This window comes from Chiloscyllium plagiosum, chromosome 39, assembly GCF_004010195.1.
Source record: "Chiloscyllium plagiosum isolate BGI_BamShark_2017 chromosome 39, ASM401019v2, whole genome shotgun sequence".
Classification (NCBI taxonomy): domain Eukaryota; kingdom Metazoa; phylum Chordata; class Chondrichthyes; order Orectolobiformes; family Hemiscylliidae; genus Chiloscyllium; species Chiloscyllium plagiosum.
The window spans coordinates 14,472,790-14,488,634 of record NC_057748.1 but is presented as its reverse complement, the minus strand read 5'-3'; the positions used below and the strand labels follow the sequence as shown (position 1 = coordinate 14,488,634).

General features: G+C 43.4%; 1 protein-coding gene across 2 annotated transcripts in view; it reads left to right on the top strand.

Annotated features, from left to right (window-relative positions):
• Positions 1–3,094, top strand: part of LOC122542256 (BTB/POZ domain-containing protein KCTD5-like) — a 28,365-nt gene extending 25,271 nt beyond the window's left edge. For both annotated transcript variants that reach the window (XM_043679804.1, XM_043679805.1), the window contains one exon: positions 2,243–3,094. Coding sequence is in view for 1 of the 2 variants with exons in the window: in XM_043679805.1 (XP_043535740.1) it covers positions 2,243–2,272 (30 nt within the window). In the remaining variant the exon portion in view is untranslated. The remainder of the gene's footprint in view (positions 1–2,242) is intronic.
• The last annotated feature ends 12,751 nt before the right edge of the window (positions 3,095–15,845 follow it).

Here is a 15,845-nt window from a genome sequence, read left to right as displayed (position 1 = left end):
TTACTCGTTGTTTATATAAATGATTTGGATGAGAATTTAGGGGGCACGGTTATTAAGTTTGTGGATGACACCAGAATTGGTGGTATAGTCAACAGTGAAGGAGGTTATCTAAGATTACGAAGGGATCTTGATCGATTGGGTCAAGGGGCTGAGGAGAGGCAGATGGAGTTTAATTTGGATAAATGGGAGGTATTGAATTTTGGTAAGACAAAGGAGGGCCGGACTTATACAGTCAGTGGTAGGGCTCTGAGTAGTGTTGTCAAACAGAGTCACCAAGGGTTTCAGATATATAGTACTCTGAAAGTTGCATCACACATGGACAGAGTGGTTAAGAGGTGTTTAGCATGCTTGCCTTCATTACTCAGACCATTGAGTATGGGAATTGGGACATCATGTTAAGATTGTCTAGAATGTTGATGAGACCACTCTTGGAGTTCTGGTCACCTTGCTATAGGAAGGATATTGGAGAGGGTTCAGAAATGATATCCCAAGATGTTGCTGGGACTGGAGGGTTTGCATTATAAGGAGAAGCTGTAGAAGCTGGGACTTTGTTTCCCCCCCTGGAGCATAGGAGGTTGAAAGATGACTTTATGGAGGTTTATAAAATCATGAGGGGCATTGATAAGGTGAATAGCAGAGGTCTTTTTCATAGAATGTGAGATTTCAATACGAGAGGGCATATTTTTAAGGTAAGAGGAGAAAGATTTAAAAGGAACATGAAGGGCAGCTTTTTCACAAAGGGTGGTATGAGTGTGAATGGATTGCCAGATTAAGATTACAGTATTTAAAAAAACATTTGGATAGGTATATGAATGGGAAAGATTTGGAGGGATCTGGGCCAAATGCAGACAATTTGGACAAGTTCAGTTTGGGAAACAGTCAGCATGGCCGAATTGGACTGAAGGGTCTGTTTCCATGCTATATGACTCTATGTGCTCGCCAATACTTCTTGCTACTTATCGCATGCTTGCTTATGCTGTTGTGGTGCATTTGGATATAGTAGTGTCTGATTCTCATATGATCCTTAGTTTTTTTCTTGTGTATAATGATGCTGCCCACACATGGCTCCTGTGTGTATCGTGTGCATGCAGTGCTCTCTCTCTGTGCACAGCTCACTTCCTTGCTTGTTTTTGTGCTCCTCCCATGGACACTTGTGCACATGCACCTTTCTTGTAAACATTGAACTATGTATGTGTGCCTCTGCTTGAACATGGGTGCTGTCCTGCATTTGTGCTTGTGCCACTTGTGTGTACATTTGCCTCGTGTGAGTTTGTTTTTAAAGTGGTATGTCTCTTACATCTCACCCCTTCAAACAGTCTTTTTGTCTTTTACTTTCTTCATTGCCATCTATTTTCTTCACTCCTTTCTATGTAGTCTCTAGTTTTCAATGTTTCTGTAGTTGTCCTTGGTACAGTTACAATGTAGAATGAATGACTGATGAATTCATGTAGGTTTGGATTAGTCTAGTTGTACAGTTGGGGTGGGTGATCTGCAATTGATGGGTATTTTTAATGCATGTCTAACATATATTTAAACAGAAAATTATCTGTGTAATATTTCTATTTACCTTCTTAGAGATTAGTTTAACATAATAGAGTTTGGTTTTCTGCTAATAATGGATGAACAACCTGGTTTGGGTCCAGTCTTCTATATTTGTCTCTTGAAAGTGCCTATGATAGGTCAACAGCTCTTCAGGCATTTCGAGGTGAGAGGGAAAAGAGCTAAATTGTAGTTTCTTTGGCCTTTGGTTATGGGGATTATTTGAGCACAAACTGTTAGTATTTCGCTTCAGCAACAATTTGCTTATAAGCATTGACCTCATCTAACCCATGTTGGATTCTAAATCCACAGAACCAAATGGGAAGTTAGTTAAAGTAGAGAAACCTTTATGGGATCACAGGCAGCCTTCAGTTCCTTGTGTTCCAGCTGGCAGTGAAAGAGCTAATCAGCCTAATCCCACCTTCTAGCTATTGGTCCATGAAAGCTGTAAATTACAACATTTCAGTTGCCTACACAAGTATTTTTTAAATGTAGATGAGGGCTTTTTCTTTCACCACAATTTCATTGAGTTTCAACATTGTATTGCCCTCAAGATATAAACATTTCTCCTGAACTCATTATTCCTCGCAATTTCATAACTGATCACCTGATTTAAAGGCATAGGGTATGAGCCAAGTTCTGTTTGAAAATCATTTCTTGGCGTCTGTGTTTATAAACCTCTTTTCTGACTTTCCTCCCACAGCTTTTACAAGCAAAAGGCTCAACAATGTGAGAGGAAGTGTTCCACCCGCCTTTTCTTCCCTTTTTATATAAACGATGCGTATCCCACTCTATGGACGATGTGGAACTCTACAGCATATCACAACACCAAAAAAGCCATAGCAGGACACACAACCGTTTCTGCAGTTTTATTTCTTTTTAAATTCTCCTGTTGATGTTAGATATGGACTCTCTTTCCTCTTTGAGTTGAAGAGGATAGATGCGGGCTCAGACCTCGCAATCTCAGTACTGCAGCCTTCCTTGGGAATACGTATGTTTCGGTGTTGTTGGTTGCAGATGGCTGGGAATTCCTCACAAAAGAAAAGGACATCACGGTACTTTTGTACCCAAGGCGACTCTGATGCTGGCAGGATAACGGCAGCTAATTTATTTTTTTAAAGGGGGACTGATTTGTGGCGGTAACACTATTGGACTTTGCTGCTGCCTCGGGCAAAACTTTGGACACCTCATTTTGAGGTCTGCAATGCATGTTATCAATGTAGACACCGTAGAGCAAATGAATATTAACAAGAAGCCGTTGTGTTCTCCCCGGGTTTTGTGTTTTTTTTGTTTACAGATGGTCGGGGCCAAAGCTTTGAGTAGTTGTGGTGCTGGGACTGGGGAGTGTACTTGAAAACGTTAACTTTTTAAACAAGAATTTTTGGTACATTTTAGCTTTAGCTATAATAAAGGGTAAGATTAATCTATAGTGAACACTTTTTTAAAAAAAAAAATATAGTTTTGAGGTGGCTGGCTGACTGTCTAAGGATTTAGATTGAGCTACCAACTATTTAAATGTGGCGATAGCGTTGATAATACACCAGTTGTTGATAAATATTGTGTGGAAATTCATTAATAAGCCTTGGTCCTGTACTTTATTTAATGGAAATTCAGAGTATGTTTTTAATGAAATGAGGCTGTTGAAGCCAGCATGTGTCTTGCACATTGGAAAGTTTCAAAAGAAAAATCTGTGATATTCTTTCCTCAATCCAGAATCCTTGTTCACACCACCATGATTTAAAATGGGGTTAGATAAGCTCAGTTTCGGCCTCTGTTTGGTGAGGCAGAATATTTGGAATGTTTCCTTTGGCAAGATACCACTTGACGCATGCTACAAGTAACATTGGAAAAATGCTATGCTGTATATCCTCAACGGAGAAAGAAAATACATAGACTCATCAGGGTTAATAGATCAATAGGCTGAAGCCCTGGGCATTGAGATTTTCACCTTTAGTTGCAGATTTCATCATGTATCACCCTCTTGCCCTTCCTAAAACACCCTTTTCCTCCAAACTCTAATGTGCTTTATTATTAATGAACAGAAGTGATTAATTAAAAATGGAAAAAGGCCCATTTAACAGACCTACTAGTTTTCTTCTCCTGGGTGTTACTTGGAAAAATGGAGACGAATCCTTAATTCCTGGAGACTCTGGGACAATTCTGGAGCGTTGGCAACCTTTTTGGAGTGGAACCTTTTTTCCAGACATTGAGTGTAACCCCTCTCTCTCTTCCAATTCACTATATTAACCCATTTTACCATTGAGGATGACCACTCTATGTTGAGTCTATGAAGAGGTGAGTCGGGCATGAAAACGGAAAGGTTACTAGGAAAGCATCCAGCCTCTTTGCAAATGTCATGGAAGTGATGTCCATTTAACTGCAATTTTGTAAATAAATTGGAAATCACACAAGGGATGCGATAGCATCCTAGCTAATAAAAAAATGCTTTTGAACAGAGCATAATACTAAACATTTTTCAGCAGTGCAGAAGCAAGAGGAGTGTCAGAAGTGGTGAAAGCTTTTGTGATGCAAATAAATTTGAAATTGCTAAGCATAAGGTTGATATTCTGTTGATGTCTTCAAATAAGCAGGACATTAATGAGATTTCAGTCACCCCAATCCCTGAAAATTATAATTTAAGATTTCAATGTAAATCAGACAGAAGTCTTTAAGCTGGAAGGTCTTGAATACATTTCATGGCACCTATGGTGGATATATTGAAGTGCTGAGAAAGATATGGGAGGAGATTTTATAAGGCACTGACTGTAATGAAGGGGTTTGTGGAATCTGATTCCGGAGCATACTGGTATATTAGAAACAGGCTACTATGGTGCCAGAATTCAAAGAAGGTGATAAAACAGATCCAGACAAGTAGACCGATTAGTGTTACATTAGTGCAAAATGGAATTAACTTTAAGAAATAAACTTGAGGATTAGCTGCATGACAACTTGGTAAACAGCAATTAATAGAGCTTTCGGGGGAAACCCCATCTCTCAACAATCTCAATTTCCTCAAGGAAATGGCACAAGGTGACATGGTATCGTGTTCTTAGAGTATGAAAGACGTGAGGACCTTTTTAAAGCTCAAAGCTATGAATATTCAGGAAGTTAACCTTGAAATATGGTGTTTTAGTGGAGATCTGATGGAGGTATTTATGCAAACTATGATAGGGAAAGGATAGTCTGGAATAGTATGTCGAAGTCGGGCAGCCTCAAACTTTAAAAATACTGACTTTAGGAGTTCTTCACACACAATGTCAGCACTTAGAATGGACTCCCAGTGGAGTGGTGGAAGAGAATACCCTGGTACCATGGATGCATTGTAATGGGGTGGATGCCTTTTCTCCCCTTGTAAGTATCTTGTGATCAATCTCTTTAAGCAGCAGCCATATATTTCTGGCATTTTTGAAAAAATTCCTGATGGTCGATTCAAAAGCTAAGTGGACGGTCAGTATTAAAAGTAGCTGGCTCTGATTCTCTGAAGGTGAGCAGTTTGAAGTGCACAGCAGGACTCTGCTTGAAGAAATTACCTGAAGAGGCAAGTGTTGGCTCTGTCCAAACCTTCTAGGGTTGGCTGCCTTGAGTTCTCTGTCGATGGGGTGGGGGGAGCATTTTTGGTGAGCTGTTTGATCAAACCGGTCATCATCAACATATCTGAGGGAACATACGTTGCTTAATGCTGCTGTTTTGTTTATTCATAACTGATTTGAATAAAGCTACTGGTATCTCAAACTGTTGTCTGGATCAGCATTTCTTCATGTGAACATACGAATTAGGAGTAAGGTTGGTCCACTTTGCCTACCCCATCATTCATTATGATCATGACTGATCAAATTACACCACACTCCTGTCTGTTCATTATAACCTTTCATCCACTTAATTATTCACACACTAGTTGTGCTGTTAAAATAAAGGATTCTACTTCCACCACAGTTTGAGAAAGAGAATTTCAAAGACTCAGCCTGATGTGAGAAACATGACCTCTTTATCTCTGTCTTAAAAGGAAGAACCCCTTGGTTTAAAAGTAAGTCCCAGTTCTAGGTTTTCCCACGCGAAGCAACATCCTTTCCACGTGCACCCCCAACGAGATACCCCAGAATCCCAATTCTGAGGAAGAGTCACTGGACCTGAAACATTAGCTCTGATTTCTCTCCACAGATGCCTCCAGACCTGCTGAGCTTTTCCAACAATTGTTTTTGTTTCACCCCAGGACCTTATATGTTTTAATCAAGTTGCCTCGTACTGTTTTTAAACTTCAGATACAAGACTAGCCTTTTGTGATAAGGGCCAATATTCCAAAGGCTCATTATGTTTCGTGCATCTGGTTTTAGTGATTTGAATTTGAGCACCCTAATCTCTGCTGCTCCCCCTCCGTTTCTAGTTTCCTGTCGTTAAGAAAATATTCTGATCTACAATCTTTACAGTGAAAGATTTTTTTCAAATACATTCATGGGATGTGGGTGATGCTAGTTGTTGCTCGCCTGTAACTGAGTTTGGAATGGTGATGGTGAACTTGCTGCCTTGCTCTGGGGGGTATGAGTGGCTAGTGTTGGAAATAAATTGCAGAATTTTCACCCAGTGACAATGAAGGAAAGAATAGCAACGTAACTTCAGATCAGGATGATGTGTGGCTTGGAGGAGAAATTCCAGATGTTGGTGTTACCATGGGGTTTGAGGTCATTTGGAAAATTTTAGATTAGATTAGATTGCTTACAGTGTGGAAACAGGCCCTTCGGCCCGACAAGTCCATACCGACCCTCTGAAGAGCAACCTACCCAGATCCATTCACCTAACACTATGGGTAATTTTGCATAGCCAATTTCACCTAACCTGCACATTTTTGGACTGTGGGAGGAAACCAGAGCACCCGCAGGAAACCCACGCAGACACTGGGAGAATGTGCAAACTCCACACAACAGTTGCCTGAGGTGGGAATTGAACCCGGGTCTCTGGCACTGTGAGGCAGCAGTGCTAACCACTGTGCTGCCCACAGTATAATGTAAATCTCCACCAAGGAATATCATGGGCCTCCTCTTTAGATTAAATTACTTATAGTGTGGAAACAGGCCCTTCGGCCCAACAAGTCCACACCGGCCCTCTGAAAAGCAACCCACCCATATCCATAACACTTCAAACAATTTAGCATAACCAATTCACCTAACCTGCACATTTTTGGACTGTGGGAGGAAGCCCACGCAGACACGGAGAATGTGCAAACTCAACACAGACAGTTGCCTGAGGTGGGAATTGAACCCGGGTCTCTGGCGCTGTGAGGCAGCAGTGCTAGCCACCGTGCTGCTCCAAATTGATCTTGCACTTCTCATTGGCTAAACTTTATTAGACGGATTTCAATCTGTCCATCTTGCTGCTTACGCGATTATAAACTGGAGCGGAAATTGGATGGCTGTGTAACTGAAAAAGCAGGAATGATTTGCAACTCCCAAAAATCAAGTGGTGCACATTTTTAGCTGTGCAAGACCACCTTGCTTTTCAAAGCATTGAGGTTGATATTTTGAGATTGGGTGATGCTGAGAGTCTTTGCATCAAGGGAATTCTGCCTGATAAAATGGGCGGTGACCAGGAGGTCAGGCTGGTCCCTGTGGGCCAGCCTGAGATGCTCGGTGAAATGTTCCCTTGGTTTACGTTTGGTCTCACTGATGTAGAGATGACCACTACATGATGTCAAGATGTAAACTAGGTTGGAGGAGAGGCAGGTGAACCTTTGTCTCGCCTGGAAGGACTGATTGGGGCCCTGGATGAGACTACTCATGCACATTTCCATGCAACTGTAAAAGATGCAAAACCTGCTGGCACAACCACCGTCCCCGACTCCCTTCCCAGCCCCAGCCCCTCCCTTCCATTCCTCTGACCGACTCTTCCTTCCAGCTACCAACCGGATTCATTCCTTCCATCGACCAACAAGGTCATACCCTCTCCCATCGTTCACCTATCCCTACCTCGCCACCCTGCCCCCTCCCCCACACCTTCTTTATCTGCAGCTCTCCTTACACCCACCCCCAGTCCAAAAGAAGAATTACACCTGAAACATTGACTTCTCTGCCTCTTGATGCTGCCTGGCTTGCTGTGTTCTTCCAGCCTGGAGTAGAGATGAAGGGCTTTTGCCCGATACATCGATTTTACTGCTCCTCGGATGCTGCCTAAACTGCTGCGCTTTTCCAGCACTACTCTACTCCAGAATCTGGTTTCCAGCATCTGCAGTCATTGTTTTTACCCAGTGTTCTTCCAGCCACCTTGGATTCCAGCATCTGCAGTTTTTATTGTCTTTAATTGCAAAGGAGTTTTTGTTAAATTCATTCATGGGATGTGACAGTTGTCTGGCATTTTTTTTACATTAGATTACATTACAGTGTGGAAACAGGCCCTTCAGCCCAACAAGTCCACACCGACCCGCCGAAGCGAAACCCACCCATACCCCTACATTTACCCCTTACCTAACACTACGGGCAATTTAGTATGGCCAATTCACCTGGCCCTGCACATCTTTGGACCCGGGTCTCTGGCGCTGTGAGGCAGCAGTGCTAACCACTGTGCCACCGTGCCGCCCACAGATTTATGTGGCACATATTACTTATGTGTGTATTTAGGGTTCCAAAGGTGTATAATTTAAATTTAAGTTGAGCCACCATTCATTTCCCACCCCTGTTGGCCTTCAGAAGGTGGTGGTGAGGTGCCACCTTGAACATACAGTCCATTTGGTGTAGATGCACCCACAGTACTATTAGGGAGGGAGTTCCAGGAGTTTGACCCAGCGACAATGAAGGAACAGCAATGTATTTCCAGGTCTGGATGGTGAGTGGCTTGGAGAAGAACTTGCAGGTTGTCATGTTCCCTTGTCCTTTTAGAGAATGGTGGTCATGGGTTTGAAAAGTGCTCTGTGAGGAGTCTTGGTGAATCTCTATGGTGCATATTATAGATGGCATACACTGCTGCTACTTGGTGTAGGTGTTGGAGGGAATGGGTGTTTGTAAGCAGGTTGCTTTATCTTGGGTGGTGATGAGCCTCTTGAGTGTTATTAGAACTGCTACATATCCCAGGCATATGGGAGTATTTCATCACACTCTTAGTTGTGTCTTGTAGATGGTAGACAGGCTTTGGGGTGTCAGGAGTTGTGTTACTCTGCAGGATTTCTCACCCCCGACCTGGTCTTCTAGTACAGTCTTTATGAGTAGTCCAGTTCAACTTTTCATCAATGCTAACTGTCAGGATGTTGAAAGAGTAGGAGGGTGGATGTATTGATGATGATACCATTGAATATCAAGATACAGAGGTTAGATGCTGTCATTGGGAATGGATAGTTGTCTGGCATTTATGTGGCACATATTATTTATGTGTGTATTTAGGGTTCCAAAGGTGTATAATTTAAATTGCATAGGGAGTAATTTAGTAATTATTCTTTTTTCTGACGGTTGTTAAAGTGTGTTACAGTAAATAGTTATTTCTGTAAATGAGAAAAGTACTGAGCGTTTCATTTTTTCTTGAATAGTAGTCAGTCCGATAAATTGATCATCCTGGCTGTGTAATTTGGCTTGTGAACACTTTGTGACGGATTGTGGAATAGTGGCACATGGCTGTCATCATACGCTTCCCTGATAAGCCATGACGCCATATGTACAACCTCCTCAGTTTCTTTTGAAAAATTGGATTTAGAACTGTCTCTTTGTCCAAGCTATGAACATGCATGGTGAAAAGCCGTAACTCTAGCACACAGTAAGTTCTGGATTTAGATTGTTTTGTCACCATAGGCTACCCAGACCATAGGGGCTGCTCTCATTAGAGAGAGAAGCAATTGGTGGTGGTTTAACTTGAGGCTTACCAGACCTCAGGCAAGGGAAGAGGTTGAGAAGGAGATGGGAATTAAACCCATGCTGTTGGCATCACACTGCTCTGCAAACTAACCACCCAGCCAACTGAACTAAACCGATCATGTTGGACTAATAATCAAGTAGCCTCAATAAATGGTTCTGAAGATATGAGAGGCAACAGGCAAGTTGGGAATTTAACCTCAACTAATTAAATCATAGAGTCACAGTCATAGAATCATACAGCATGGGAACAGTAACTTTGGTCCAACCAGTCCATGCCAACCATAATCCCAAACACAACCAGTTGCACCTCACTGCTCTTGGCCTATATCCGTCCAATCATTTCTTACTCATGTACTTATCTAAGTGTCTTTTAAATGTTGAAACTGTGTCTGCATCCACCACTTCCTCAGGAAGTTCATTCCACATGTGAACCAACCTCTTTGTAAACAAAAGTTGCTTCTCGTGTAATTTTAAAAAATCTTTCCCCTCTCACCTTAAAAGAAATTCCCCATTAACCCTATTCCCTTTTGATTTTATAAATCTCTATAAGGTCACCACTCAGCCTCCTGCATGCCAGTGAAAAAAAATCCATTCTCTCCTTGTAACTCAAACCAAAGCCGCCATCAGTGGAAGCAATGAGACTTCCCAATTGTCACGAAAGCCTCTCCGATTCACCATTTTCCCTTAGGACTGGACCTTGCCTGGTTATGCCAGATTCTGGGTACACTGTATTGTGATTCATAACCACCCTCTGAATGGCTTTGCAAGCAACTCAAGTTGCAAAGGCATATACAGTAAATGCCAGAGGATGTGGGTGTTTGTTGCCTATCCCTATTTTCCTTGAGAAAATGGTAATGAAAAAGGAAGTGACGTTCTGCAGGTTTTATATGCAATGGATAAATATCTTGGGTTCAGTGGCATTGTGTAAGAGCCCTCAATGAAGTATTCAGATTCATACAAATTAAAAATTCTTATGAATGCATCAAATGTTTTCATCATCTGAGATATCTTGAGGCAGCACTTTCCAAACCCATGACTTCTACGAGCTAGCAAATCATAAGGCAAATAATACATGGGATAACCATCACCTGCAATTTCCCCTCCAAATCACATGCCATCCTGCCTTGAAACCATATTGTCATTCCTTCATTGTCACTGGGGCAGAATCCTTCCTAAACACTGTTTGTGTACCTGCGCCACATGAACTGCAGCAGTTTAAGAAGGCAGTTCCCCACCATCTTCTTGAGGGCAGTTCGGGATGGCCAATAAATGCTGGGCTAGCTAATGGTGCCCACATCCTGTGATTGAGCAAATAACCCTCCTTACCTCTAACCTGCCCTATGGTATCTCTGCTCTCTAACTGTGGTCCCTTGTGCAAATCTGATCCTCTTTGCCCCACTGATGATAGCCCTGCCGCTAACTGGCTGGGAATTCTCTCTCTAAGCCTCTGTAAGTCTCGAGCTATTTAGCAACCTTTGCTTGTCATGCTCTCCCTTCTTGGCGTTCCTCAGGTGGACCCATATTTTATAGATCTCTCTATTTAACAATCAGGGAACTTGGCTGATTGCCCATGCCCCTACCACTCTTTGACTGAGGCCTGTGCTAGAGCCCCTGCAACTGGGACTCCAGCTCTGTAGACATTCTGATGTATATACATAGAGTTGCCAACTCTGGTTGGATGTATTTCTGATGGATTCACCGGCTCCATTGGTCATTCTACAGTTCCATGCTTCCTACACAAAATTGAGGGTTGGTTAGCTCAGTTAGCTGGATGGCTGGTTTGCAAAGCTGAGTGATGCCAACTGTATGGGTTCAATCCCTGTAGTGGCTGGGGTTACCATGAAGGCCTTTCCCCTCTCCTGGTGCCACTCAGGTTAAGACTACCAGTTGTTTCCATCTCATCAACATTGGTGGTCTGTCACAAATGAGGATGACTCTCTTCCACTCTCAGGGTGAGTTGCAGGTGGCTGTACAGACTGATGCAGCTTCCGCAGACACTTGGGGTGGAAGGTGGTTGTGGGAAGGGGTGGGTGAGGTGTTGGTGTGACAGTGCGCTCCCTACACCTTTCCCCCATTTCTGCTTTTCCCGCTGACAAGTCTTAAGGAACTCAACGTCTTCCCAGAGGCTCCTCCTCCACTTTGGACAGTCTCAGCCCAGTGATTCCCAGGTGCCTGTGGGAATTCCGCACTTCCCCAGTGAGGCCTCGGAGCGCTTCCTCTGTCCACCTGGGGCTCGACTGCTTTGTTGAAAGAAAGAGCAGCGCTATGGTCTAGTAGAACTATAGTGATGTTACCTTTACCTACATCAAGTGGACAAGACTTACTCCATTGGATGAATCTTGACTGATGGTCATAGAGTCATAGAGATGTACAGCACGGAAAAAGACCCTTCGGTCCAACAAATCAATTCTCTCTTTTCAACTAATTAATGAAAGACATCCAAGAAAATTACAGCAGTGTTTTTTTTAATGTATCCTGTGATTTTTGTTTTACTACTAGGTGTAATGACCCAGAGATAAATCTTTATTCCCCCAAGACTCCAGCCAATCTTGCAGAATTGGCAACGTGTGTATGTGGCCCAGAGCAGACATGTGATGGGGTTTATCTATGTAATTGTCAACAGCAGTGGTTACACTCTCTTTGACTTATAGTCTGCATTGATACATCAACCTTTTGCTGTGCAAGTCCTATTTGCATAACCTTCTGGGTGTGAATATTGAGCAAGTGGAATAAATGTTTAACCAGTTTGGTCTCAGTTTGAACGTTCTGACCAAGAGCAGACATTGGTCTGTGATAATAATTGTGAGTTTTTAAAAAGAAGCTCCTCCAGGGGGTAGAGCATCACCATGCCAGTTCCAGACGCATTGGGTTTTCTCCTCTGAGCCCCATGCAGTTTCCTCGAGATCAGAGAGTTAGTTCCAATGGAGTCTTAGTAGTCAGCTTTTCCCCAAAAAACATTGTGAGAGCTGCTGCTCCGAAGCAGGAGTGTTGTGGTTCTGGTTGAGTTGGTGCAGGGGATCGGGAGGGAGTGGGGTGGACAATAGTGTGGCAGGTAACCTTCAATAAAGTCACATCTGGCTGAAGTGAGAAGTAACATCAGTAAGAAAGTGGAGCACTCTGCACATTGTCGGTGAGCTCAACTTGATGTTCATTTTTCCCTGCATCTCAAGAATGTTTTCTCTTCAGGCACCTCTGCCTGCAATGAGAACAGCTTGGGATTTAACACCTTTAACATGGTCAAAGATTCCAGAGTTCTTTGCAGAGGATGTAATGGGCACTGAGCCATGTCAGGAGATGTTAGCGTGGGTGACCCAAAAGCTGGTGAAAATGGTAGATTTCTTAGGGGTGACTCAAAGGAGCATAGCAAGGTGGAGAAGTCTTGGGAGAGAACGCAGAGCTAGGTAAGGGCTGGGTTAGTCGAAGGTGTGCCTGCTGATGAAGGAAGATGAGCAATGTGCAGGCTCGCTAGATTGGAGGAGTGGAATGGTGTTGGGAAAATTGGCATTGGAGGAGTGGAATGGTCTTGGGAAGGTTGGCATTGGAGGAGTGGCATCTTGGGAAGGTTGGTATTGGAAATGTGGAATGACCTTGGGAAGGTTTGCATTGGAGGTGTGGCATTGTCTTGGTAAGGTTGGCATTAACAGCGTAGAATGAACTTGGGAAGATTGGTATGGAGGAGTGGCATTATCTTGTGAGGGTTGGTATTGGAGGTGTGGCATTGTCTTGGGAATGTTGGCATTAACAGTGTAGAATGAACTTGGGAAGATCGGTATGGAGGAGTGGCATTGTCTTGGGAATGTTGAAGAAGGAAAGGCGACAAAGCCATTGAGAGAACTGAATGCCGGAGTGAGAATTTTGAAATAGAGTTTGCAGCCAGGCTGAGAGCGTTGTAATGTAGATTGCACCATGTGCAATGGCTTCTGCATCAAATATTGAAACAAAAAGCAACTGCTGCAGAGGATACATGACGAACCTAGTGTACAGATGCATTTCTTCAAACAGGTCAGTGAGCAGGGATGCAAGCAATAGCGTTCCAGTGGAGCCAAAGTTTATGAAGCTCAATGTGACTCGCATTGCCTTGCCCTCTTATGGATCCCACCAGAGTGAGTGGGGCAGCTGAAGGATTCTGTAAACCTGAGACCTTTATATCCATACCTCTAAAAGTGGGAATGCATTTTCCATCAGGGCAAACCTAGCCAGGAATCAAGGAGGCCTATGGTCAGTTAATTCTTTGACATTGGAAAATGATCACCTTCGTATCAAACATCACAGTTCTTTTGGATTTTCGGTCTTTCGAGCCAGATGCCCTTCCCACTGCTAACCCCTTTCTCCATGTATCTGGGCTAGGAATGGAGACCAATACTCATTGGCTGGCCTGCACCCATGGTTTCTCTTATAACCACCAGCTCCTGCAGCAGGACTTGAACCTGTGTGTTTTGGCTCAGAACCCAGGTGTGCTACTGAGACATTGCAGCTCCTGAGGAGATGAGTTGGACAGAAGGATATTTAGACTTGGGTGTTGGCCAAGGGAAGTAAAAGTGGTTTTAACAAGGAGGCCTTGATCCTAAAACTGATCCAGCCTTCTTACCTGGGCTCCCCTCGCAATCCCCCCAATTGTTCCCACCTACTGGTCAGGTAGTGGATCGAGTCAGGTCCAGGAGAGTTGACAAATGTTTTTATTTCAGGCCAGTCCCAGCTCTCATTTTAGTCGGTTTTCTAAGGCCCTAGAACTCCATTCCTAGCCTTGAGGTTTATTTCTGGACTTGTGAGTTTCCCACACCCACTTGCCCCACCCCGAGTAATTCCAGGGTGAGTGTGTTTGCAAGATCCTTCCACAGTTCAAACCTGCAATCTTTGAATCAAATAATGCAATCATCATAATCCACAGTCACAATAAGAAGTTGGAAACTGGCTATTCCATAACCCCTTTTATATAAAATATACAGCACAGCAGCCTCAGAACAGCATCATTTATTTATGTCAAGTCTCAGCACTAGGAGAACTTCAAAACTGTTAGCAAAGCTATCCCATTTAGGGGCTTTCAAAGGCCTGTCCAGAAATTTGCTGGACTTATCTCTTTCATGTTATTCCAAGGTGTTTATATCAGCCCATGGGAAAGGAATGATGCTGAATATCACCTTCAGAATCCCACCCCGGATCAGATTAACAGTTTGAATTCAGAGCGGAACTCCCTTTTCTGTCCTCTCATGCTCTTTTGAAGTTCAATCTCAAAACTGTGCTCCCTTGTTGCAATGGATCCAACAGGTCCACTTGCCCCCTCTAGCAGTTTGGTGGTTTTGGGCACAGTGGCTCATTGGTTAGCACTGCTGCCTCACAGCGTCAGGGATCTGGGTTCGATTCTACCCTCTGCCAACTGTGTGGAGTTCGCATATTCTCCCCATGTCTGTATGGGCTTGCTCTGGTTTCCTTGCACAGTCCAAAGATGTGCAGATTAGGCTGGATTGGCCATGCTAAATTGCCTCATAGTGTCCAGGGATGGGTAGGTTAGGGTGGATTAGCCATAGGAAATGCAGGGTTAGGGTAAACCGGGGGTAGTGGGGGAGAGGTTGGTGGGGGGGGGGGGGGGGGAGGTGGAATGCTGTTCGGAAGGTCAGCGTGGACTCAATAGGCCAAATGGACTCTTTCCGCACTGTAGGAATTCTCTGATTCTATGAAAACGACACACTGCAACTCAAACTTACTGGGAGCTACTTGGAGACTAACCTCAATCCCAGATAATGGACAGCCTTGAACTGACTTAAACTCAGGGTAGAATTTCTCAGGGTGGGTTTCTATCCTGTTACAAACATGTGGAAGATAGATGTAAATTTTGGGCAAAGCCGTGGCAGATGATGTGGAAAAGCCCCACAGAAATCCTACTTTTCTGTCTCCAAAATGTCTCATAGTATGTCTGCTGTTCCCAGAGTGAGGTGGCTGCTGCTGTTCAGCAAGCAATTCTAGAGAGGATATTTGTCCTTCTATCTGAGGTTGACATCATCCCAGGTTCTAGTGGTCGTCACAATCTGCCAGCCATCAACTTTGGAAATAAAAGTCTGAATAATTTCACCTTCCTAATCCTGTGACAGGTGCCAATGAAACTCGGAAAGAGAGGAATCCTCTCAGATTCCCACTGGATTGATGGATCTTTGTGATTTTCATTTCTATTGCACTGTGAAAGCGAGCTATGGAGTTGGTCCATTTGATCGATTAACATCCTCATTGTTCAAAATATTAAATTAAAAATCACACAACACCAGGTTATAGTCCAACAGGTTTATTTGGAAGCGCTAGCTTTTGGAGCACTGCTATTTTATCAGGTGATTGTGATCACAGCCACCTGATGAAGGAGCAGCGCTCCGAAAGCTAGTGCTTCCAATTAAACCTGTTGGACTATAACATGGTGTTGTGTGATTTTTTAACTTCGTACACCCCAGTCCAACACCGGTGTCTCCAAAGCATATTCAAAATATTTCAGCTAAA